This window comes from Gobio gobio (genome assembly GCF_949357685.1).
Source record: "Gobio gobio genome assembly, chromosome: 5".
NCBI classification, from domain to species: domain Eukaryota; kingdom Metazoa; phylum Chordata; class Actinopteri; order Cypriniformes; family Gobionidae; genus Gobio; species Gobio gobio.
In genome coordinates, this window is record NC_137101.1 from 64270077 (window position 1) to 64296956 (window position 26880).

General features: G+C 43.2%; 1 protein-coding gene across 1 annotated transcript; it reads right to left on the reverse strand.

The window, feature by feature from the left end:
* Positions 1 to 1885: 1885 nt before the first annotated feature.
* On the reverse strand, positions 1886 to 26733 carry LOC307126465 (stonustoxin subunit alpha-like). The gene is made up of 5 exons (XM_079816979.1): positions 26674 to 26733; positions 16124 to 16216; positions 14211 to 15917; positions 3017 to 3052; positions 1886 to 2703 (listed from the first exon to the last, which is right to left on the reverse strand). Exons 2-5 carry the CDS (start codon positions 16212 to 16214, stop codon positions 2174 to 2176), a joined length of 2364 nt encoding a protein of 787 aa, XP_079673105.1. The 5' UTR covers positions 16215 to 16216; positions 26674 to 26733; the 3' UTR covers positions 1886 to 2173.
* Between the last annotated feature and the right edge of the window lie 147 nt (positions 26734 to 26880).

Sequence of the window (26880 nt, forward strand, 5' to 3'; positions counted from 1 at the left end):
GACCCATTAGTGGAAAGTCCACAGACAGCCTACAGGAACCCAGTCAAATAAGTTACAGCCGGGACTCCATATACAGGGTTACACCATATGTGATGACGTTTCCAAAATCTAACGGAAAGGTTTGATGAGAATCCACCAAGGGTCTTTTGACCCTCGTTGCGGGGCCCCTGGATGATCACTGACCCCTGGGTCAGGGGGAGAGGCCCCATCAAACCAGGGGTATCCGTTCTGCCCCTAAAAAATATTGGGGGGGGGGGGGTGGCGTGCAGCATCCACATACTGCCTGCCATGGGCTATCATTTAGGTGGTACGGGTCGTTTGGTTTCGGACTTAAGGGCTAGGAAACTTAAGGTGTTGGTGGACATTTCCCCATTCATTTAAGTTGGCAAGGCTCACATAGTTGGTGCGATGGATTAAAAGGCTCCAAATTGACGCCAACGTCATACTTAAATTAATGTATTTCCCGTAAGAGGCATCATGATCAGATGCCCGAACCAGGGGTGGCCATAAGCATCTGGGGGCGCGTTTCAAGAGCTAATGTGGAGTAGTTGGGATTTAAGTTGGTTTTCAGCGGATTATGGGACTGTGGTTCATTATAGGGGCTCTGTGGTAAACACGAGGGGGCCAGGAAAATATGGTACCCTAACCCCTGTATTGCCCGCAAAGGGCCTAAAGTACGTACTGATTGCACAAATAATTTATTATAAGTTTTTTACAATCACTATGACAATTTTTTTCAATACTTTTAACAATTTTCCTAAACTCTTAACGCAGTTAGCACAACATCTGTCTGTGTAGGCTATACTATTAACACATTTATTGTTGCTTTTACACAAAATGCATTTAGTTAACACAAATTTAAAATGCTTGAACTTCTTTTACGCACAAGCTCAACCAAGACCAAAACAATGGATTTTTACTGCCAAATTTACCAATGCTTTAACACTGTATGTCAGAACAGATAACATCATGTTCTTAACCCTAATCTTATAGGCTAAAGTCAAGGTAAACAGCTGTTTATATTGTGAAGTGAAACACAAATATGTCCCCTGTATTTTATTCCATTGGTACTGAGAAACAGCTGAGTGAAGTTATGCAAATAAATAAATCACAGCTGATTCCCATATAGGAATTGTTCAGGTGTTGATGTTCTTTCAATCTCATGACCATATGGTATACAGTAAAAGAGGACATTTTTGGCCTTATCTTGTGTGAAAAAGGAACAATATAGAGCAACAATAAAGAAAGTAAGAAAAATGCCTGCAACATTTACTAAACCCAACAATGTGGAGAGTCTTCAAAATACACACAATCTATGATCAATAAAATATACTGTCTATACTGACACATAAAATAATGCAGTTTCAGTAATTCCATCTAGTGTTAGTATGACATTGTGCTATGATTGACTAAATGTTCCTGTTGGAAGAGAACCTGTTAGGGTTTTGGTAGACATAGTGTATTGTGTTAGTGTATTATTGTATTTTGATAATTAGTGTTGGAGTTTAGTTTACAATGTGTGATTTTGAGCATGAAATGAACCGTTTTGGCAATTGTGTGATGTAGGTGTGTTGGTGTGTTAAGAGTTTAGGAAAATTGTTAAAAGTATTGAAAAAAATTGTCATAGTGATTGTAAAAAACTTATAATAAATTATTTGTGCAATCAGTACGTACTTTAGGCCCTTTGCGGGCAATACAGGGGTTAGGGTACCATATTTTCCTGGCCCCCTCGTGTTTACCACAGAGCCCCTATAATGAACCACAGTCCCATAATCTGCTGAAAACCAACTTAAATCCCAACTACTCCACATTAGCTCTTGAAACGCGCCCCCAGATGCTTATGGCCACCCCTGGTTCGGGTGGTAATAAAACTGTAATAAAATGGGACTGTCTGGGCGGAAGTTTATTTTTCTCAGGGTAATAACGGCCACTTACACAACAAACTGTCATAAAATACACAATAAATTGTCATAAAATTCACAGATACACACCGTCACACACACTGATCTCACTGTCTATATGAGGGTTTATTACACACACATGTTGTTTCAGTGACAGAAGTTCAGCTGTAGTATTAATGTAATGAAGAGACTCTATAACGTCTCACTGTCACTGATTTATAATGAGCTCAAAGCATTATGGGTAGAATCTCTCATCAGTCTATCCTGATTCATCAACACAGTTTCACTGATCCAGGATAACCAACATAAAACCCAGGATAGAGCGGCTGAGTGAATGTGGTCTGGACTGTGTGGATGAGGCTCATTGTGTCTCCAGAGACGCTGTAGAAGGACAGAGTTCCTGCACTGGGATCCACATACACTCCTACTCTATTATCTCTACGGCTGATGGGCTTTACAGGGAGTTTAGTCCATATGTTGTGTCTGAATGCGTACATGTAGGGAGTGCACTCCAAACTCCAGGACTGATCATTATATCCAAACCAACACTGATCACCCCCTCGCTTCCTGCTGATGCTCTTATATGACACTGCTATAGACACATCTCCACTCCACTCAACCTCCCAGTAAGAGCGTCCACACACACTCTCTCTACACAACACCTGCCAATAATAATCAAATCTGTCAGGATGATCAGGATACGGCTGAAGCTTTGGATAAGTGCTAGTAATCTCTCTGTTGTCCTCAGACAGACTGAGGTTTTCATGTGCTGTGTTCAAATCCGGAGTCAGCCGAAGTGAGTCTGATGGAGAGAAAACACATCAGAATCAGGATCTTATGAATCTGATGAAGAATTATGAATCTTTTAATGTAGCTGAACTCTTCATGTTCAATATATCATCAGTGTCTCAGTTCAGTTTAATCATCATTCACATGATCAACTCTAAAACTCTTCTGTCATGTTTTCTTTCCTCTTCTCCAGGAAGAACATGAACACACACTCATGAACACACACTCATGAACACACACTCATGAACACACACACACACACACTCATGAACACACACTCATGAACACACTCATGAGTTTCTCTGCTTGTGTTCTCAGTCACTTACAGTGCAGGAAGTTGCTCCTGGTCTCGGGATCAGGGACTGTGGAAATCAACAGACATGAAGAGTGTGAGTATCATGTCAAGAGAAAATGATCCTGCATCCATTGCTAACACATGCAGAAATCCTCCAACACAGAAGATAATTATAGAAATGTTTCTGCTGTTTCCAGAGCCCTAATCCTGACACAAGCATTATTAAGGGTTTGACACTATTGATATGCCACCATATTTGATTTGGCTTCTGTAGACATCAACTGATCACAGATTGGACTGGAGAGGGAATACGACTCAGATTTCACTTTGTTAATCATAAAGTAATCGTTTCGCTTCATAAAACCTGGATTAAAACACTAGGGATTATTTTATGTGTAAGCAGTTGTATCACATGAAATTATAATTATGGCTTTTAAATGACTTTTTGTAATGAACTTTTCTCAGAACTCAATTAAGAGGGGTAGAGTAGAAGCGTAGGCGAGCCATAATAAACATGCATGATTCAGTTGTTCAACAATGCCTAGTTCAGACTGCACGATTTTCAAACTCGTCGGATCACTGCTCTTTTGACAATGCATGACTATCATTCTATAATTGACAATTGACTATCTGTTTAAGAGTCTGATCTCTGAGGGGTAGAAAGAGTTCCTCAATCTAGAGGTCCTGCATTTCACACTTCTATCCCTCCGTCCCGAGGGTAAAAGTGTGAACACTCTATGCTGGGGGTGGGTGGGGTCCTTAAGGATTGAGCCAGTGCTCCTGTGGAGTCTGCAATGATAAATGGTCTGCAGAGAAGGCAGTGGAGTCCTGACGATCTTCTCAGCAGTCTTCATAATTCTCTGCAGACGTTTGCGATCCCTCACAGTGGTGTTTCCATACCACATGGTAATGCAGCTGGTTAAGACGCTCTCCACAACACAGCTGTAGAAGTTGTTGAGGATCTTAGTCGACATGCCAAACTTCCTCAGTCTCCTCAGGAAGTACAGCTGCTGTTGTCCCTTCTTAACCAGCTGGGTGGTATTAAGTGTCCAGGTGAGATCCTCACTGATGTGGACCCCCAAATATTTAAAACTACTCACCCAATCAACTTCAAGCTCTCGGATAAGCAGTGGCTGATGAGTTCTCCTCTTTTTCCTCATATCCACGATCATCTCCTTTGTCTTGTCTGTGTTGAGGGTAAGATTGTTGGCCTCACACCATGTTACAAGACTGGCCACCTCCCTCCTGTAAGCTGCTTCGGGATGAAGAGTGTGAGCAGTGTGTAGAGGATAGGACTAAGAACACACCCCTGTGGGGTGCCAATGTTTGTTATGATAGTGGCTGAGGTCCTATTTCCAATCCGGACAGACTGTGGTCTGCCAGTCAGGAAGTCTAGGAGCCAGTCACAAAGTGTGGGATCTAGTCCAAGTACATACAGTTTGTGGATGAGTTTATGAGGGATTACCATATTAAAAGCAGAGTTATAATCGATAAATAGCATCCTAATATATATGTGTCCTTATCTTCCAGATGAGAGATGGAAATATGAAGGGCATCAGCAATAGCATCCGAGTCCAATGTGTTTGGCATACTGCTCTGAATGTGGGCCAGCACCACTCTCTCAAAACACTTCATGATGATTGGAGTGAGTGCTACCGGTCTATAGTCACTCAAGCAGGTCGACAGGCTCTTCTTGGGAAGGGGGACAATAGTTGTGGTTTTAAAGCAAGTGGGAACGGTACTCTGACTGAGGGAAAGGTTTAAGATAGATGTGAGTACATCAGTCAGTTCAGTAGCACAATCTCTGAGGGCCCGACCAGGGATGTTGTCTGGCCCTGCTGCCCTGCGGGGGTTAATCCTCCTCAGTGATTTGTGTACCACAGCTGATGAAACAGTAGGAGGAGAGGAGTAGAGTTGGCTAGTCCGAATGTGTGTATGACTCCTCTCTGTATTGACACTGGGGGTCTCAAAACGGGCAAAAAAGGTATTTAGGTCATCCGGCAGGTTGTCTGCGGAAATGATGTGCTGCAGGCCTTTCCACATCCTCCCGGGGTCAGCAGTGGAGTAGAAACTGTGCAGCTTCTCTCTATACTGTCTCTTGGCCGCTGTTATGGCTCTTCTCAGTCCATACTTTGCAGCTTTGTACTCTCTCATTGCCAGATCTAAATGCAAAAGAACGAGCACGCAGCATGTTGCGTACCTGACGGTTTATCCAGGGCTTCTGATTGGGGAACTTCCTGACTTGTATGGTGGGTATGATGTTATCAACATAAGTGTTAATGTACCCAGTCACATACTCAGTATAATCCTGAATGTTGACAGAAAAGTCCTCCTGTGTGGCTGCAGCTTTAAACACATCCCAGTCTGTCAGAGCAAAACAGTCCTGCAAAATGAACAAACAAACTCCCGAGGATGGGAGGACAGGAGGAGTCCAGTACTCTGCTAATGGAACAGCAGCGTTCATGATGGCGTCACTCAGCTCTCTCTCAACGAAATATGTCATAAAACTTATCAATAGCCACACAAATGTGGTTCAAGTGTGTACCTGGGTTATCTTCAATGCATATATTGATAACAAAACAAAAAAATATAAAACACAACCATGCCTCTTTTCCTTTACATTTAAAAAAAAGAAGTAAACAACAATAAGTGTTCACACAATAAGTGTGCACATGATTATCACTGACTGTAATAAAATTAAATATGACATAAAACACAACCCAGTCTCTTTTTGTGAAATATCAGTTTATGTGTGATCAATATTAGCCATTATAAAAGTATAAGAAGCTATACAATGTTAGCTGTAAGGATGATGGAAGACCAGGGTGGGGTGCAATCTACAGTCTTTCATAGGTAAAGGAATTCGTCCTCAATAACAATCAAACATAAATAGCAGGCATCAATCAGAGTCAGAACCGAAACTGCCAGATGGCTGGATAATGGTAACACAAATTCCCATGAGGAACGAAGGCCTGGAACCCAGAGATGCCTCCAGCCAGTCAGGGATAGATAGGGCAGCAGAGTGGGTGAACAGCCGCGAGCAGGCGCTGACCAGGTACTCTGAAAACAGGCACAGCTGGATAGCACACAGTCTGAAGGCATTATAACTCACTGTTAGAACAAGTGATAAATCGTCACGCAGACAGGACAGGATAAGACTAGGTGAAGTTACAGACGTCTCTCATACGAAGTGAATGAATAATCCGACAACAAGAGAGGGAAGGAGATGGGAATAAGAAGCAGAGACAATTAAGGGAGAAAAGGGAACAGGTGAGGAAATAGGAACGAAAGGGGACACAGCTAAAAGAGATAAAGAGCGGAGGAGAAGATGAGAATGCGTGATTGACCACAAGAGGGAGACAGAGAAAAGGGGGAAGAAAACCCAGGATCATAACAGTACCCCTCCCTAAGGGCACCTGGCGAGACTGGAGGAAATCAGCGATGAGAGAAGGATTCTGGACGTCCCGGGAGGGAACCCAGCTTCTCCCCTCAGGACCATGCCCCTCCCAGTCGACGAGATACTGATGGCCGCGTCCCCGACGGCGCATGTCAAGAATTCGACGAACCCTGTAGATAGGGGTATCATTGACAACACAAGGAGCGCGAACCGGGCGAGAGGGAGGATGAATGGCTGGCTTGATGCAGGAGACTTGAAACACGGGATGAACCCGGCGTAAATTAGGCGGAAGGTGAAGCTTAACTTGGACCGGACTTATGACCTTTACAATGCAGAATGGTCTCACAAAACAGGGAGACAATTTGCGTGAATCGGACTGGAGAGGTACATTTTAAGTGGATAACCACACTCTCTGACCGCAAACGTAGCAAGGACTCTTTATTATGCGCTTATTAGCCACAACAGTCATGCGTCTTCCAGCTCGACAGAGAGCAGACCGCACTCTCCTCCAGGTGCGCTTGCAACAGCTAATAAAAGCTTGTACAGAGGGAACATTAGACTCAGAGTCTTGGGACGCAAATAACGGAGGTTGATAGCCGAGACAACAATGGAAAGGCGAAAGAACAGTGGTGGAGGACGGAAGGGAATTATGGGCGTATTCAGCCCAGGAAAGGTGCTGAGACCAGGACGTGGGATTCTGATGGGTGAAACTGCGAAGAATGCATGCGACAATCTGATTGGTCCGTTCTGCTTGACCGTTTGTCTGGGGGTGATACCCGGACGAAAGGCTAACGGAAGCCCCAATCAGGCGACAAAACTCTCTTCAGAACTGAGAAGAAAACTGAGGGCCTCTATCAGACACTATATCAGTAGGTAAACTATGTAGCTTAAAAACATGATCAACCATGATCTGGGCGGTCTCCTTAGCAGAAAGGGAGATTAGCGAGTGGAATAAAATGGGGCGACTTAGAAAAACGATCTACCACGGTAAGAATAACGGTGTTACCCGCCGAGAGGGGGAGCCCAGTGATAAAGTCGAGAGCCAGGTGAGACCCACTGAAGGACAGCTCGTCGCGTGGACACGGGAACAAAAAGTCCCTTAGGAACATTGCGCGGGACTATGACTCGAGAAAGAGAACGCTTTACCAGCCTCTCTATTCCCCAGACGGACGTGCCAACAACAGGACCCGAGGGAATAATCTCCTCAGGCTCAGTCGATAAGGAGGAGTCAAAAAGTCAAGATAGCGCGTCAGGCTTAACATTCTTAGAGCCCGGGCAATAAGAGATAGTAAAATCGAACCGGGTAAAGAACAGGGCCCAACGGGCTTGACGAGCGTTAAGTCTCTTGGCTTTGCGGATATACTCAAGATTACGGTGATCTGTCCAGACCAAAAAAGGAACAGGTGCTCCCTCTAGCCACTGTCGCCACTCGCCTAACGCTAGACGAATGGCGAGTAGTTCGCGGTTGCCTACGTCGTAATTACGCTCCGCGGGGGAGAGACGTGAGAAAAAAAAGCGCAGGGATGTATCTTTCCATCAGCGGTGGAACGCTGGGAAAGAACAGCCCTGACCCCCACCTCAGAAGCGTCGACCTCGACTATAAATTGTTTAGTGAAGTCAGGGGTAAGAAGGATAGGCGCGGTAGTGAAAAGAGACTTTAGAACGTCAAACGCCATCTGCGTAGAATCTGACCACCTAAACTGGGACTTGACTGAGGTCAGAGCAGCAAGAGGAGCAGCCACTTGACTGAAACCAGGAATAAAACGACGGTAAAAATTAGCAAACCGGAGAAAACGTTGTAGCGCGAGACGGGATTCGGGCACGGGCCAGTCAGTGACCGCCTGGACCTTAGCGGGGTCCATACTGATCTCCTCTGCCGAAATGACCAAACCCAGAAACGTAACAGAGGAGGCGTGGAAAGAACATTTCTCAGCCTTTACATAAAGTCGATTCTCCAGAAGCCACTGAAGGACACAACGAACATGTTGGATGTGAACCTGGAGTGATGGGCGAAAAGATCAAAATGTCGTCAAGGTAGACAAACACGAACACGTTGAGCATGTCACGAAGGACGTCATTTACTAAGGCTTGAAAAACCGCTGGGGCGTTTACTAACCCGAAAGGAAGGACTCTGTATTCAAAGTGCCCGAGGGGCGTGTTAAACGCGGTCTTCCATTCATTCCCCTCCCTTATACGCACTAGGTGATAGACGTTACTTAATCAAGTTTCGTAAATCCTAGCTCCCAGCAAGACCTCGAAGGCTGATGACATCAGTGGCAACGGATAACGATTCTTGACAGTGATGTCATTCAAACCCCGATAATCTATACAAGGACGCAGGGAGCAGTCCTTCTTCTTCACAAAGAAGAAGCCGGCTCCCGCTGGGGACGAGGAAGGAACGATAGTACCAGCGTTGAGCGAGTCAGAAAGATGTATCTCGAGCGCCTCCCGTTCGGGAGTGGATAACGAGTATAGTCTTCCCCGAGGAGGCGTGGTACCCGGGAGAAGATCTATACTGAAATCATACGGGCGATGAGGCGGGAGAGAAGTGGCCCGGGAGCGGCTGAATACCTCCCTCAAATCGTGATAGTCCTCCGTCACCCCAGATAAATCACCTGGTTCCTCCTGAAAAACAGTAACAGAAGAGACAGGGGGCACAGCAAAAGACAAACAATCAACATGACAAGACAATTTCTAAGACAAAACAGATCCCTCCGCCCAATTAAGCTGGGGGTTGTGGAGAACCAACCACGGATGGCCTAAAACCACTGGAAAAAAAGGGGACTGAAAAACAAAAAAATAAATAGTCTCTCTATGGTTTCCTGAAACAGTAAGAGTCAATGGAGCAGTCCTTCTCTGCACCCTAGGAAGGGAGCTGCCATCTAGGGCGAACAGAGGGGTGGAGTCTTGTAGGTCTTGTAAGCTTCAACTTCTGATGATTGTAAACAGCACAGCTGTAATGACTTTATGAACTTCTTCACATGTAAGATTGATAATATTAGGATGAAAATTTTAACCATGCAGCCGTCTACTACAGTATCACATCAGACAGAGCATTGTAGTGTCACTGAGGAAAAATTACACTCATTCACTGCTATAGGAGAAGAAGAATTGACTAAACTCGTTAAATCATCAAAACCAACAACATGTATGCTTGACCCTGTACCGACTAGGCTATTAAAAGAGATGCTACCAGAGGTCATAGATCCTCTTCTTAATATCATTAATTCATCTTTGTCATTAGGATATGTACCGAAAACTTTTAAGTTGGCTATTATTAAACCACTTATTTAAAAAAAATGCAACTTGATCCTACAGAATTAGTCAATTATAGGCCAATCTCAAATCTACCCTTTCTGTCAAAAATACTTGAAAAGGCAGTGTCTTCACAATTATGTTCCTTTTTAGAAAGAAATGGTATCTGTGAGGATTTCCAGTCAGGATTTAGACCGTATCATAGTACTGAGACTGCTCTCATCAGAGTTACACATGATTTACTCTTATCATCCGATCGTGGCTGTATCTCTCTATTAGTGTTACTCAATCTTAGCGCTGCATTTGATACCATCGACCACAACATTCTTTTGAATAGACTCGAAAATTATGTAGGTATTAGTGGAATTGCTTTATCATGGTTTAAATCATACCTATGCGACCGTTATCAGTTTGTAGCAGTAAATGAAGAGATGTCACACCGATCACAAGTTCAGTATGGAGTACCGCAAGGCTCAGTGCTAGGACCGCTACTCTTCACCCTGTACATGCTACCACTGGGAGATATCATTAGGAAGCATGGCGTTAGTTTTCATTGTTATGCTGACGATACTCAGCTCTATATTTCTTCACGCCCTGAAGAAACTTACCAATTCACAAGATTAACGGAATGCAGAGCTGATATAAAACACTGGATGACCAGTAATTTCCTGCAACTCAATTCAGAAAAAACTGAATTTTTAATTATTGGACAAAAAAGCTCCACAAGTAGTAACCTAGAATACTGTCTAACACTTGATGTTGCTCTGTCCAGTGCTCGTGGTCAGTGTGGAACCTGGGTGTGCTCTTAGATACCAATCTTTCGTTTGAAAGCCACGTTTCTAGCATCTGTAAAACTGCATTCTACCTTCTTAAAAATATATCTAAATTACGGCACAAGCTCTCAATGCAAAATGCTGAACAGTTAGTTCATGCGTTCATGACCTCAAGGTTAGATTATTGTAATGCTCTACTGGGTGGTTGCCCTGCTCGCTTAATAAATAAACTCCAGCTGGTCCAAAACGCAGCAGCTCGAGTACTTACTAGAACCAGGAAGTGTGACCATATTAGCCCAGTTCTGTCAACATTGCACTGGCTGCCTATTAAACATTGCATACATTTTAAAATCTTGCTTATTACTTACAAAGCACTTAATGTTTTAGCTCCCCAGTACTTGAGCGAGCTCTTAACACATTATACTCCATCACGTCTACTGCGGTCTCTAAATTCTGGCCAGTTGATAATACCAAGAATATCCAAATCAACTGCAGGCTGTTGATCCTTTTCCTATTTAGCTCCTAAACTCTGGAACAGTCTTCCTAGCATTGTTCGGGAAGCGGACACACTCTGTCAGTTTAAATCTAGACTAAAAACACATCTCTTTACTCTGGCATACACATAAAACACTTTTTCAATGAAATGATTGTTAGGCTGCATTAACTAGGTCAGCCGGAACCGGGAACACTTCCCATAACACCTGATGTACTCGTGACATCATCAGAAGAATGACATCTACGCTAATGATAGTCTCTCTGTTTATCCCGAGGTTTACTGCCGTCAGCCGGATCCGGGCCGTATCCAGATCAGATGGTGGACCTGCGCCAGGAGAAGACCAACGCAGGACCCTGAAGTGTCTGAGAGACCGTGATTAGACTCTAAACCCTAAAACTGCCTCATCGACACGGCATCCTCAAAAAACCCGTCTCCAGCGTGATGACTCCGATTGTTCGAATATTACAATTGAATAATACTTAAATCGATATGTCATCCGCAATAAACCCGTCTCCAGCGTGTTGCCTCCGGTCATTCGAATATTGCACTTTAATAATTATTTAATCAACATCATCCTCAATAAACCCGTCTCCAGCGTGTTGACTCCGGTCCTTCGAATATTCCGATCTATTATGACCTCTGACCAGTAAAGCGGCCAGAATAATAATAATAATAATAATAATAATAATAATAATAATAATACGCTGTTTGTTAATTGGCCAGAGGAGAACTGGCACCCGACTGAGCCTGGTTTCTCCCAAGGTTTATTTTCCTCCATTCTGCTCCTGATGGGGTTTTGGTTTCCTTGCCACTGTTGCCTCTGGCTTGGCGTGCTCAGTTGGGGACACAGATTTTTCTAAATTTTTCAACTAAACATCGAAATAAATCTAATTATTAAACTAAATTAACCATATAAACTAAATTACTGCTCTAATTACTGATCTAAAGCCCACACTGCCACTGTATGATAACTGAAAAGAACTGATGACATCACCATTTTCTCCAGAATGGCTATACGGCTGAATAAAATTATGCTGCATTATTTTCCTGTTTAACACTAAAGCTGCTTTGAAACAATCTGCATTGTTAAAAGCGCTTTATAAATAAAGTTGACTCCAAGAGTGGACACCTTGTTCCAAGGCCCAAGTCTCGTCAACAAAGTTCCCCTCCGCCCCCGAGTCAATCAATGCAGAGCAAGAAACTGACGAACCCAGCCAGCGGAGGTGTACAGGAAGAGAAGTGCAGGACCTGGATGGAGAGACCCATGACGTTGCGCTCGTCAGCAACCCTCCGCCTACTGACGAGCGCTGGCCCTTTACTGGACACCTAGAGACAAAATGATCAGCGGCAGCACAGTACATGCAAAGGCGATTCATAATCCTGCGTTGGCGTTCCCGTATGGAAATACGAAGCCCCCCTAGTTGCATCGGCTCAGGATCAGCAGCAGGTGGTAGTTGTGGCTGTGTCGCCGTGGAGGCGGGAAATAATGAAGCCTCCGTTCTGCGGGCCCTTCGTCGCATATCAAAACGTCTCTTGATGCGAAGAGCCAGCTCGACAAGGGAATCGAAGGTGTCCGGAACCTCCCGGACAAAAACCTCATCCTTGATCTCAGAGTTCAGACCCTCGAGAAAGCGGCTGTGGAGTGCCGGATCATTCCATCCACTAGTGGTGGCCAGGGTTCGAAACTCAATCGAATAATCAGTGACTGACCTCTTCCCCTGGTGCAAAGTGGATAGAAGGCGGGATGCTTCATCACCGTGTGCAGACCGGTCAAAAACTCTGATCATCTCCTCCTTAAAAAGAGAAAACTTGAAAACACAGTCTACCTCTGCCTCCCAGTTCGCCGCCGCCCACTCTCGAGCCCGTCCATTGAGAAGAAAAATCACATAAGCCACCTTAGAACTTTCCTTGGCATAAGTCGATGGCTGGAGGGAAAAAACAACCTTGCATTGGGTGAGGAAAGATCGACACTGTAAGGGCTCACCTGAGTAGCACGGCGGGTTGTTGATACGCGGCTCAGAAGAATCGTGCTGTCCAGCCGAACCAGTGGCTTCATGACGGTAGTAGTGGAACTACTGGGTAAGATCTGAGAGCTGGACGGTCAAGGAGTCAATGGCAGGTCTCGCAGCGGATAAATGCTTGCCCAACAGGACACCCTGGAGCTTGACGGCGTTCCGAAGGGGATTACCACTCGCCTGGTCCATCTCTTGGTCGGATTATTCTGTTCAGCGGTAAGGATGATGGAAGACCAGGGTGGGGTGCAATCCACAGTCTTTCATAGGTAAAGGAATTCGTCCTCAATAACAATCAAACATAAATAGCAGGCATCAATCAGAGTCAGAACCGAAACTGCCAGATGGCTGGATAATGGTAACACAAATTCCCATGAGGAACGAAGGCCTGGAACCCAGAGATGCCTCCAGCCAGTCAGGGATAGATAGGGCAGCAGAGTGGGTGAACAGCCGCGAGCAGGCGCTGACCAGGTACTCTGAAAACAGGCACAGCTGGATAGCACACAGTCTGAAGGCAGTATAACTCACTGTTAGAACAAGTGATAAATCGTCACGAAGACAGGACAGGATAAGACTAGGTGAAGTCACAGACGTCTCTCATACGAAGTGAATGAATAATCCGACAACAAGACAGGGAAGGAGAGGGAATAAGAAGCAGAGACAATTAAGGGAGAAAAGGGAACAGGTGAGGAAATAGGAACGAAAGGGGACACAGCTGAAAGATATAATGAGCAGAGGAGAAGATGAGAATGCGTGATTGACCACAAGAGGGAGACAGAGAAAAGGGGGAAGAAAACCCAGGATCATAACATACAATAAATAAAGCAAACAATTCAGTCAAACATAGGCTACAAAGTCAGCGCTAGTCGGCTACAACTCTGTAAAGTTAAATATCTTAAAAATATAAAGTTATGCAACTTCACTTCACCCTCAGCCAAAATGATTTGCCAGGCAACAAATGATAGATTCATGAGACCAAAGATCGGCCATTAGATCAACACAAGACCAGTTATAGCTCATGTTTAACCACTACAGAGACATCAGAGCCAGTAGCAGACATCAGAAGGACTAGCCGAGAAAAGGCTGCTCTGGCGATCAACTGGATCTCACAACTCCGAAAACGCCTGATCACATATTCAAATAGGCGCTCGCTTTGTCTCTGTAGTACACATTTATTAATAGCCACACCTATGGTTGTCAATACAAACATTGACTGTGTGAATGAAGCAAATTATATATTTTTAAAAAAGAAGTTAAAGATTAATTCTGAGAAATGTTCATATGACACTTACCTGAAGACATTATGGGGCCGATAGTGTCACTGGCTTCACTCACTCCCACTTTACCCACTATCCTGTAGCGGATCAAGTACTGATTTCCAAACTCCAATCCAGTCAGATTAAAGTCTTCATCAGGTGTGTTTATGACATGCCACTGTTCCTCTTTCACCTGCTGGTACTCCACTCTGTACCGCACAGTTTCTCCAGTCGGGGACTTCTGCAGTTTCAGGGACACACTGCGCTCCAGGACCTCCTTCACTTCTGGTGGGGGAGGCTTTGACACGGGCTGGAACTGTGTGTCTGTCAGCTTCCCTTTTTCATACAGACGGATGGAGGAGCCTGGACTGGATGGATCAGAGATGGCAGACATGATGAATCGGTATCTCTTTTCATCTTTATTAGCCTCTGAAAAACTTCTGAAAAGAGATAAGGTCTCTCTCATCTTTGAGATGACATCAGGATTCTTGAACCACTCTTTTGATGCTAGCGTGCTAGAAAACAGTTTCTTTACCACATCTAGCTCTTTAAACTCTTCAGATTCCAGAAAAACCTTCAGGGTTGAAAGATACGGGTCTTTATACTTCAGAGATGTGAAGGTCAAGCACACCACAATATCAATATTAGGATTAAGGAGGATGGAGCTGAGATGGTCTGAGTCTTCAGGTTTGATTCCCTCCAGCTCATTGGTGTGAGAACTCAAGAGGTTAAGTTCAGACTTTGCACCATCTAACCACTGGTACAGCCTAACAGCTTTAAAAGGGGAGCTGTAGTGGATCTTCAGGATGTCTTCCAGTGACTTCTCCTCCATCTCTCCTCCTCGTATAGCAGGCAAGACCCTGGCCACTTCTTTCATGAGCACAGTTTGGTAAATGCTGAATGAGCCCTGAAATGAGCGCAGCCTCTCTTTGATGTCTCTGAAAACATTTACCAGTGTTTTTCTGGACAGGTCGTTGTATGTCCTCTCTACTTCTCCCAGCCCCTCTATTATAGCTTCAGTTTTGGAAACCAGACGTGTGGTGATTTCTCTCTTCAACTGAGCTGCTTTTGTATTCAGCAGAGAAAGAGGATAGAGCCAGACTCTTATTGGAACTGCATTCTGTGGATTCTTCTTCAGGTGATTGGGGAGCTTCTTGTACACCTCTACAGCCTCTGTGTAAGTTGTGGGGCTCTGCTCAAGACGGAAGTCACCATGAAATCTGCAAGCAATGCTCTCAGCCGTTTGCTTATCACCTTCTGTCATTTCTACAGCTCCTTTTCCCTCAATATAAAATAGAGGAATCTTCTTGACCATGTTATTCAGTTCTCCCTCAATCTTCTGCTTTTCTTCCTCTTCTGAAAATGTCCGATCAAACACCATGAAGGCCTGAGCTCCGTACAGTACAGCCGTGACCACATGAGTTGCAGTTTTCTGCTCAAACACCTGAGGGAAGGTGATCTGGCCCAGATGGCTCATAGTGAGCTGATCGAATCTTGAGGTTTCACTGTAATACATTGTTACTCTGGATTGTTGATTTGAGGATTTGGTGTCACGCAGAAACTTGGCAGATCCTCCCACCTCCACCAGCCCTCCTAAGAAGCTGGCCTTCAGGGAAGCACTTACATCCAGGAGACTGGACTTACTAGAGAGAGAGTCAGAGCTACTGAACTTCAAATCTGTCATGAGCTGTGGGCGGGTGTCCAAATCTTTTCTCAGTGACTTCTTATCCCACAGAGTAACTCCTGAAATGAGAAATGACTTTAACAGCCATGTATGAGGACACAATGTTCTGTTGAAGAAACATGCCAATGTTCCATCAATAAGACTACTAATTTAAGCCGTGTGCTTCATCTTATGTCTCGTCATGACCACACATGTACTGTTTTGTTGATTCACATTTGGCTGAAAAGGGTGAATAAAAAGCATTTTAGTAGGTACAGTACAGCACCTGGAATGAAGGAATCCTTGCGGCAGTCATACAGCATCCCAGGATACAGAGGTCTTCCTAGAGCTGCCACTTCAATGGTCTCTGATGCCATGGCTGCAGTAAATAACAGTGAACAATGGGGATATTTATACATATGAAGTTTAATAATGACTACTTTATCATTCTAAAGTTATTTTTACTTGTTACGGATTTTATTAATTCTCACATTGTTTTAAAATCCCTTAAAATGTAATCTAATTCAGTGTTTAAAAAATCCATAAACAAATAAAGGCATAAATCCTTCCTTCACTGAATGCAATGCATTAAATAATTGCCTGCGATGAAATTACATATGCATGTGATTAGTTTGAAGATATATTTTAGTTCCTAATGCATTTTGAGTCTTCCTGCAATACTGTGGCGATCTAAACACATCATAATCTGTTGGTGGCTATTCACACTGTCAAAACACTACCTGTGTGTATCATTTTAAAGTTGTGTCTCTTCGGTATGTTAATGAATGACACTTCAGTCTCAATGAATGAGTCTATTCTTGAAGAACCCCAAACCAGAGAGCCAGATAACCCTCAAGAATGTCCAGCCACTTGCTTCTTCTACCCCAGAAATAAATGATGGCAACGTGCGAATATAAAGCGCAAACAACAATTTGAATTAAAGCTGCAAGCAGAGATGGAAGGGCACTCGCACCCGGGGCCACTGTTACAGGGTATTCTGTTGTACTGCTTAGGCAGCAGCTCCACCTTGTGGTGAAAGGGGTTATGTTTACTGGGAACAGGAAGTTAAGAGTGTTGTGATACGCTGTGTGCATGTCAGTTCTGCAACAGAGCAATACACAGATCTTAATCCACAGTTTGTGTAGCGTCCTTATTCACCAACATACAACATGGAGTCAGATAGACTAGGACCCAAAAGTGAGCTTATGTAGCCCGTCGCTGATGCGACGCATTTGGTTTATATTTACGTCCGTTTGCGGCAAACCGGCTAACGTAACATTGCGAATGGAAGATGGCATCGCCCATTCCTCCACCGGAGCCGATGAAGATGTCTGGTGACTTGAGCAGCAATTGGACAAGTTTTAGAGCTGAGTTTGATGATTACTTGCTGGCGACCGGACTATGTGAGAAAGGTACGGACGTGCAAGCAGCAACACTAAGAAGACTAATGGGCAGTGAGTGCCGACACATATACAAGCACATCCTGGGTCTCACACAAGACCAGCAGAAAGACGTAAAAGCCATAATGGAAGCCCTTGACGCCTACTTCACACCTGAAAGGATTGAAAATAATCAAAGATATTTGATATTTGAAATCCAACAAAGAAATTTGCTTTACTGTTGTCAACACATTTGCTTAACAGAAGGACCTGGAAGGCAAAAGGCAGGCCTGTAGGCCGCAGGGGGTGCCACATCTTTTACTGTTGGGGAAGTTTGGTCTGATTGGTCAGTTTGAATGTTATGTGTGAGTTTGGTCTGATTGGTCAGTTTGAATGTTATGTGTGAGTTTTGGTCTGATTGGTCAGTTTAAAAGAATACATTTGGTTTCAGTCACATGGTCAAGGGATAGATAAAAGAAGATGGGAAACTAGGCTCTCTCGCTCTTTTCCTCTGGCTCTTGAAGTCATCTGGGCTTCTTGTCTTTGCTCTCTTTTTCTCTCCCCCCCCCCCCTCCTCTCTCTTTCTCTCTCTCTCAGGTAACATTGTATTCATGCTGTGTACGATTAATGGTATAAGTTTATCATCTCATTCATCCATTTTGAAACTATTTTAAGTGTAACCATAACCAGATTTTGTCATTAAATCCTTTTTATTACAAATACTGTGCTACTAGTTTTGATTTAGTATTGACTTTGAAGTGCTCCCTATTGCAATACAATATAGTCATATTATAGCAACGCTCTCCCACATATTTTGCTATTGTAACTGCGCTTATCTCCGTCGTTGGTATGAGTTGCAGTGGGTGGAAATAGACAAGAAATGTACAGTTTTCTTCCATCTTTCTGATAACGTTTTTTAGTCTAATGGCAACCCTGTAGATTGAACCATCTACAGGAGTCCACTCTTACACACCCACTAAAAATGTCATCTTTGAGAGGTATGTTTTTGGTAATCTTAGACAAGAGGAGGGTGAGACTATTGATGCTTTTGTAACGAGACTGAGAGAAAAAGTGGCAACATGTGAATATGGAACCCTAAGAGACCAGCTTATAAGAGACAGGCTTGTTCTTGGAATAACTGACGAGGGTGCGAGACGCCGTCTGCATAGAGAAAAAGATCTTACATTGGCAATGGCGGTTGAGATTTGCCGCGCTGCAGAGATTATGGACAATAAGTTGAAAACTGTGGCGCTTTGACCACTCTAGGCCTGCGGAAAGCCTTAATGTGGCAGAAGGACAACGACGGCGACCTACCAGCAGGCCATTTGAGCCGACCATCAAACCTGCACAGAGCATGAGAGGGACAGGCGAGTGCAGGTACTGTGGCACTCAACACAGACGTGGGCGGGACCAGTGCCCAGCATTTGGGAAAGCATGCCGCTCGTGCGGCATCCCCAATCACGTCACTAAAGTATGCATGAAAAGAGGCCAAAACACACGCCAGTTGCACACTATGGACGCCCCCTCTGAAGAGGACCAAGATGATAATAGTGGAAATCTGGGCCAGATATACACGGCAATGAACATAGGAGCAGTGAACACACAGGGGAAGAAGTGGTTTGTCAACCTCCCACTGCAGAACGGGCCCCAGAGATGCCAGCTAGACTCTGGAGCAACCTGCAATGTGATGTGTATCAAAGATAAAATGAGACTATCACCTTGGACGCCCCTGCAGCCTAGTCTCACCAGACTGAAACTTTACAACAGTGTTTGGATGAACTCAATGGGCCTGTTCAGCACTCAGAGGCAAGAGACACAAACTTGACTTTGAAATTGTGAAATCCGGCCAGAAGCCTCTACTTTCGGGTTCCGCATGTGAGGATTTCAGTCTGATACGTTTCACCATTCCTGAGGAACTGAATAGTGTAGAGCACAACAAGTTGAGCATACTGACTAAAGAGAGCCTAATCAGCACGTACCATGATGTCTTCAATGGCCTCATTGACTCTCTGCCTGGCGACCTTCACTTTAAGCTAGACAGCACTGTGGCCCCGGTGCCAGTGGCCCTCAAGGCAGCCGTTAAAGCACAGTTGGATCAGTATGAAAGGGATGGACATTTAGTCACAGTCACACAACCAACTGACTGGATAAGTAACCTTGTCATAGTAAAGAAGCCAGAGAAACTTATGCTCTGTATTGACCCCAGACCCCTGAACTGAGCCCTCAAGTGGTCCCATTACCTTATGCCCACCTTAGATGATGTGCTGTACAAACTGCCCAAAGCACGTATCTTCATGCTAGTGGACGCACGGGACACGTTTCTACAGTGCCGCCTGGATGAGGAGAGCAGCCTGATGACTACATTTTGGACGCCGTGGGGCAGAAAACGCTGGTTGAAACTCCCTTTCGGCATGTTGGTTACGCCAGAGCTGTACCAGAGGAAGCAGCACGAGGTCCTGGTGGGCTTGAAAGGAATTGAGCCTATAGCAGACGATATCCTAATAGTGAGCCCACACAGAAGCCTAGTGAAATAAATATCCATAATTTCATGTGATTTGACAGTTTATTTTATTAAATATAAAAAAATCTAAAGGTGTGCATCATACCTGCCACTTTGATGAACACTTTACAGTTGGTTTTATGACTGTAAGCCATTCTCTTCAAGTTAGAAACATACCATTCTCGTATGTAACTTTAGAGATGGTCCCTAAATTTGCAAATATCGAACGTCCAACGTCAGGCCAACTTTATGACAGTCACATCAGATGCGCTATGGTGCTGTTGTGATCTTTGTTTGGAACTATTTTCTCTGCTGAATTTGAACAAAAGTCGTTCACTGTATGAATCTCCTATGAACATCGCATGCACATCTCTGCTCTTTTGTTTATTAGATTCAGATTAGATTCAACTTTATTGTCATTACACAAGTACAGGTACAAGGCAACGATGATGAGAGTGCAGATTTCAGTGAGTCAGAGCAAAACTCTGGCGTTTCAGCAATGACTGATCTGAACACCTCTGATTATTAGACATTGCATTCATAAGCTCAACAGAATCACGTGTGATTGGTTATAATGTGCAACATGATTATAATAACAGATGCCTTTGCTCACTTGTGGGAGTGACAGTGTTACACACCACAGCTGAAATCCACCCACAGATGGAGAGTTGGTGGGTGTTAATGTCAAGCCCTGCTTACAAAGCACTAAATGGTTTAGCTCCCCAGTACTTGAGCGAGCTCTCAACGCATTATACTCCATGAATATCCACAAATAAACTCCACAAATAAAATCAATCGAATCGCCCCTGTAAATGTCGAAAATACCTTATGTATTCATGAGAAACAATTACCATCCGAATAGGGCTTAACTATAGAATAATAATTTGCTGCAGCTGTTATCTCACCTTCTTCAACACGTAAAGCATGCGGATCGGCGAATGTGTCGATGGGTGAAGATAACTGAGCTGCCACTGCACACGGGGTCTTCCACTGGCTCGGATGTTTTATGTAAACCAAAGTAGTTAGTTAGTTTTGGAATTTTTGCTGTAAAATTAGCAAATGCCTTTTCCAATTTGAAAAACAAAAGAATTCTAAAGTATCACATGATAGCAACGTGTAGGCCTATGTGAAAATACAGAGAATAAACTAAATATTACTTAAGCGTTAACGAAAGTGATTTAGACCTGGGTTATCATGTACTTGTTTTGCGCTAGGAAAACCAATATATTAACCTTATGTGGTTTCAGGGAGGATCGCATAGGGGTAACAATATTCCCCGCGGCACTGAAAACCCTTTCCGACGGTGTGCTCGTTGCACAAATACACATGTATTTACGTGTGACTTTGGAAAGCAGCGGAAATCTAGATTGATTATCGCGCCACCGGGACAGTGGATTTGCGTTGGAGTCGATGCACTCCTCCTGCAGATAGCGCGTGAGCTCGTTATCTGCTCGTACTCTCTTGGGTATGGGTGCTGACGTGGAGGTTGTCCGTGACTTCAGTAGTTCTCCAAGAGTCTTTTTCTTTGCTGCTGGTGGCACCATCATTTGTCCTTCATCTCCAACCACTGACGCACTGGCAGCGGTCTCTTCGGCCTCCACTCCCACCATCTCTTCGATTAGTGCAGATTTGGTCTCCTTGTCATTTATATGACCACACCTATATCGAGGATCTAAAAAACGTCTCAGTTACATCTGTAACCTTAATTCCCTGAATAGGGAACGAGACGCTGCGTCACCGCTTTGGGAACGCCTCTGCGTGATTGCGTCGTGAATCACATATGTCATCAGTCCAATAGAGAGACGGAACGTCATAGGCGGGTGACGTCATCGACCGGAAAGTATAAAGCATCCCAGCAAAAACACTACCTTAGCTTCTGAAATAAAGATGAAGCAAGACGCTTGCGGGCATGCAGGGTGTATGGCAGGGTGACGCAGCATCTCGTTCCTTTTTCAGGGAACTAAGGTTTCAGACATAACCGAGACGTTCCCCTTCAAGGGAACTCGCGCTGTCACTGCTTTGGGAACGAGTATACCCACGTCCCCATAGGAGCTGAATGCTCGCCTGTGGTATTGTTAGGAGACGAGCACCCGTGCCCCTGGAGTAGCATTAATATCAAGTTCGTAGAATCTGACAAAAGTGAGCGGTGAGGACCACCCTGCTACATCACAAACATCCTGCAGAGAAGCCCCTGCCAAAAGAGAACTACTCCTAGTTGAGTGGGCCCGGGCAGCCAAAGGAGAAGGCAACATAAGCAAGTGAGATGGCCTCGACCACCCACTTGCTCATCCTCTGCTTAGACACCGGACCCCCTCTCGAGGGTGGCCCGTAACAAACAAACAACTGTTCAGATCTCCTCCACAGGGCAGCTCTGTGGACATAAGTATCTAATGCACGAACAAGGCAAAGCAGATTGAGTCTTTCCTGGTCTGACGCCACAAAAGGCGGAGGACAAAAAGCCTGAAGTACAATAGGTCTCACAGGATTAGTTGGAACATTAGGAACATAACCCGGCCTAACTAGAGGGTGTAGCCCCATAGAAACACCACCCAAAGGAGTGTGGTAAGCAGCTAAGGCTGCCACATACACCTTTAATGTGGAGGGAGCTAACCCAGTGGAGAACCTCTCCTGGAAGAACTCCAGCACCGCACTCACAGGGCAGTTAACTGGATCCCACAGGCGATCTCTGCACCATAAGGTGAAAAGTCTCCACTTCAGACCGTACAGTAGAGGGAGCTCTAGAGTGTAGAATGGTCTCCACAACCTCAGCTGAGAGACCAGAACTTATGAGCACACACAACTCTGGGCGAGGGTGTATGAAGACACCACCTGCCTGAGAGAGAAGGTCCTCCCTGAGTGGAATCTCCAGAGGGGAGCCGTCGAGGAGAGACACGATGTCCGAGAACCAAACTCGGCCCGGCCAGAACGGGGCTACTAGCAGAAGACGGGCCCCGTCCCGACGCACTCTCTCTAGAACTCCCGGAAGCAGAGCAATTGGGGGAAAAGTGTACAGGGGCAGCCTTGGCCACTCCTGTACCATCGCGGAGTTGGAGGCGACAGGGAGAACCACAGATGACATTGAGTATTCTCGTGAGTAACAAACAGGTACACTCAAGCCCTGCCAAACTTCTCCCAAAGGAGCTCCACCTCCTCGGTGTGGAGTCTCCATTCCCCGGGCCTCGGCTCCTGCCTCGACAGGATGTCCGCTTCCACATTCAGGCGCCCTGGGATGTACATAGCCCTGACTGAGAGCAGTTTCCCCTGGGCCCACAGGAGGATCAAAATAATGAATATAATGGCTAATATAATGAATATAACGACTAATATAATGAATATAACGGCTAATATAATGAATATAACGGCTAATATAATGAATATAACGGCTAATATAATGAATATAACCGCTAATATAATGAATATAACGGCTAATATAATGAATATAACGACTAATATAATGAACATAATGGCTAATATAATGATCATAACGGCTAATTTAATGAACATAACGGCTAATATAATGAACATAACGGCTAATATAATGAATATAACGGCTAATATAATGAACATAACAGCTAATATAATGAACATAACAGCTAATATAATGAATATAACGGCTAATATAATGAACATAACGGCTAATATAATGAACATAACAGCTAATATAATGAATATAACGGCTAATATAATGAACATAACGGCTAATATAATGAATATAACGGCTAATATAATGAATATAACGGCTAATATAATGAACATAACGGCTAATATAATGAATATAGCGGCTAATATAATGAATATAACGGCTAATATAATGAACATAACGGCTAATATAATGAATATAACGGCTAATATAATGAACATAACGGCTAATATAATGAATATAACGGCTAATATAATGAATATAATGGCTAATATAATGAACATAACGGCTAATATAATGAATATAACGGCTAATATAATGAACATAACGGCTAATATAATGAATATAACGGCTAATATAATGAATATAATGGCTAATATAGGTCATATATCGAGTGAAAGAGTCATTTCTCTAGTGAACTCTCAGCTGGACACTGAAGGACTTCTGAGGTCATGTGATTCTACATGACATTGTTTACAAGCTGTTTTATTGTTTTATCGTCTTTCCGCGGTTGAAACACAGATGGAGCGATTACAGCACATATGATGCGTTTCAGTAAGTTGTAACATATCCTCAACACACCTTCAGATGTTTATTCTTTGAACAGGAAGAGATGATCGTGTTCACCCGCGCGCCCTTTGAACTGACGCACTTATACAGTGATCTGTCACGTCACATTAAAGAGCGTCAAAACACCCTACTTGACACACTTCCACACTTGTTTTTTGACATCTGAATGAAATGTTGGATTTGATCTGCTGTGTAACAGCAACAATCACTGAGCCATTTGTTATAATACAATGTAGATAAGATGATTTATTTAGATTTTATGTATATTAACATTGCTCAATAAAACCATATGATTAGTTGCTTTTGATCTAAACCAATTATTATTGCCTCATTGTTATTTTCATTTTAACGGTTATTGTTCACTTAGATCTATTTTTATTACCACAAAAATATCTGATTACTCAATTCATCATCAAAATAATTGACCAGTTTCTGGATTAACGAAATAATCTTTAGTGACAGCCCTAATTCGGACATTGTCTAATAATCCAAATGTAGCTGTGAATGTTATTATTATAGGCCTACAAAGCAAAGGACATGATAAGAATGAACACTTTGAGTCATCACACTACAAAAACTAAAACTCAAGGGGTCAAGGGGTGTAGGCAGACACAAGCGTTGATCTGAGCCCTGCCACAGCACCACACGCAACTGAATTACTGTAAAGATTTTCATTTTACAGCTCATGGAACAAACAAACAAACAAACAAACAAACAAGGTATTGACTTCAGGAGAGAGCAAGACCAAAATAACAAACAAAATCATTTAAACCTCTAACTAAACCACCAAAGAAAAGAAGAATTATACACTAGCTCTCTTCCTTCAACAAAAATGGCACCCACCTCCCTACAAATATTAAAGTAACATGAAGTATTGTTGAACGTGATATATCGATATGATGATGTTGAGACACAACAGGGTCAATAAACCGCTCATGATGCTGTGCGTTTGCTCTGTTAGCCGTGTCCTAACCAGACGTGATGTGATAAGATTATCTGTCCAAACCAGACTCGACCAGAGACGAGACGAGAGTGTCAATCAAAAACCACAGCCAATCAGAAGAGCGTGTGGGTGGGCTCTTTCAGCAAGCTTGCATTCACAAGGACATTCATAAAACACAATTTTAACATGATTAAAAATACATATGTATATATTTTAGAGCTGCACAATTCTGGATTATTTTCTGGATATTTTATAGACAACCAAACAAAATATAAATTACTGTAGGTTCTGACAAAATGATAATTGCTGCAATCTATTTAACAAATATTCAATTCATTTGAATTCATTCTTTTTAAAAATAGGGTTGAATTGATGATTTGATGATTCACTCATAAAGACTTCAATTGTTTAATTCCTGGAAGAATGAGTGTTTTTGAACAAATCACCCAAGTATATTATCATATTATTATATCAAATAATTATAATTTTTGCTAGACAGAAATAATGTTGAAAAGACTATGGGCCCTATTTTAACGATCTGAAACGCAACTGTCAAAGCGCGAAGCGCAAGTAACTTTGTGGGCGGGTCTCGGCGCTGTTGCTATTTTCCCGGCGGGATAAATGGCTCTTGCGCCCGGCGCAAATCTAAAATGGGTTGGTCTGAAGTAGCTTCATTATTCATAGGTGTGGTTTGGGCGTAACGTGAATAAACCAATCCGAGCGTCATCCAACATTCCCTTTAAAAGCAGGTGCGCAAGTTCCATTATGGATTGCTATTATTATGGCGTATTTACCAGGCGCACGCCAGGAGCGGTTCACAGCCGAGGAGACTGATGTTCTTGTAAGAACAGTGAAAGACAGAGAAGTGAAGTTGTAATGTTGTACATTATGGTAAAGGTGATTTCACAGTCTTTTTTTTTTTCAGTCTTTCAGTTTTTTCAGTTTTTCAGTCGATTTTTTTTCCTGGTTCTTGACGGACAAACCAATTTGTCAGATGTCCTTATATACAAATATGTCTTGCCACTATTGGGCAAACAGGTCTTATCCTTAATTTTTACAATTAGCCTGAATCATTTGTAAGCTAGATTTATGCCTATTTTTTCACATCTTCGTGGCACACCACAATGATTTCCGTCATCTCATGTGTTAATATTTTTTTAGTGCAACAATTTATGATTTGCAAAAATAACTGTTGCATCTGTGTAGATTACATGAGCAAAGTGTATGCGCGTTGTGCACGCTATACATTATGGTCAAGCATGCGCCCTTAAAATAGCATAATAAACAACGCGCAACGCGCCACTGACTTTAGACTAGGTTTTTTCTGGTCAGTGGCGCAATTGTTTAATGGAACAGCAAAATAGCACCAGGGATTGTTTGCGCCGGAACACGCCTCCTTTTTTGCGCTGAACCGCCCAGGGAGCGCAAGTTCATTCACTAGTTTAGAGACGTGCTTCTGTGGAGGGAAAAGCGCGCTTTGCGCGGGTGCAAAATAGGAATGACACATGCGTCGGTGTACAAAGTCAATTGCGCTGGGTGCAAGATAGGGCCCTATTTCTGTTTATATATATATATATATATATATATATATATATATATATATATATATATATACAGTATATATATATATATATATATATATATATATATAGTATAGGCCTACACTACATTCATACTAAATATAAATTACAGTAATAACATTTTTTTTAAATATTATGGATATAATCTCATCTAAGGCAGACACATACATACATCACAACATCATTTTTGAGTTATTATGAGAAGTTGTTATCACTGAACTTACCAATAATTATGATGGAAATTGTTTTGGATTATGGTAGTCTGAAAACTGTGTCTCTTATCTGAAGATGAAGGCAAACTTTAAGTTTCTTCTTCTTCTTCTCTGGTGAAACAGCTTTTGGTTCATTATACCTCCACCACTGGACGAGAAGCAGAACTGCGAGTTTATATGATCACAGTTCATACATTATAACTCATCTCATAAATCATA

Coding starts and splice junctions, on each gene's coding strand:
- LOC307126465 (XM_079816979.1), bottom strand. CDS start 16,214: ATGGCATCAGAGACCATTGAAGTGGCAGCTCTAGGAAGACCTCTGTAT. Junction 3,053..14,210: donor CGGCCCCATAATGTCTTCAG/GTAAGTGTCATA, acceptor TGATTTCCACAG/TCCCTGATCCCGAGACCAGG. Junction 2,704..3,016: donor CAGGAGCAACTTCCTGCACT/GTAAGTGACTGA, acceptor TCTCTCCATCAG/ACTCACTTCGGCTGACTCCG.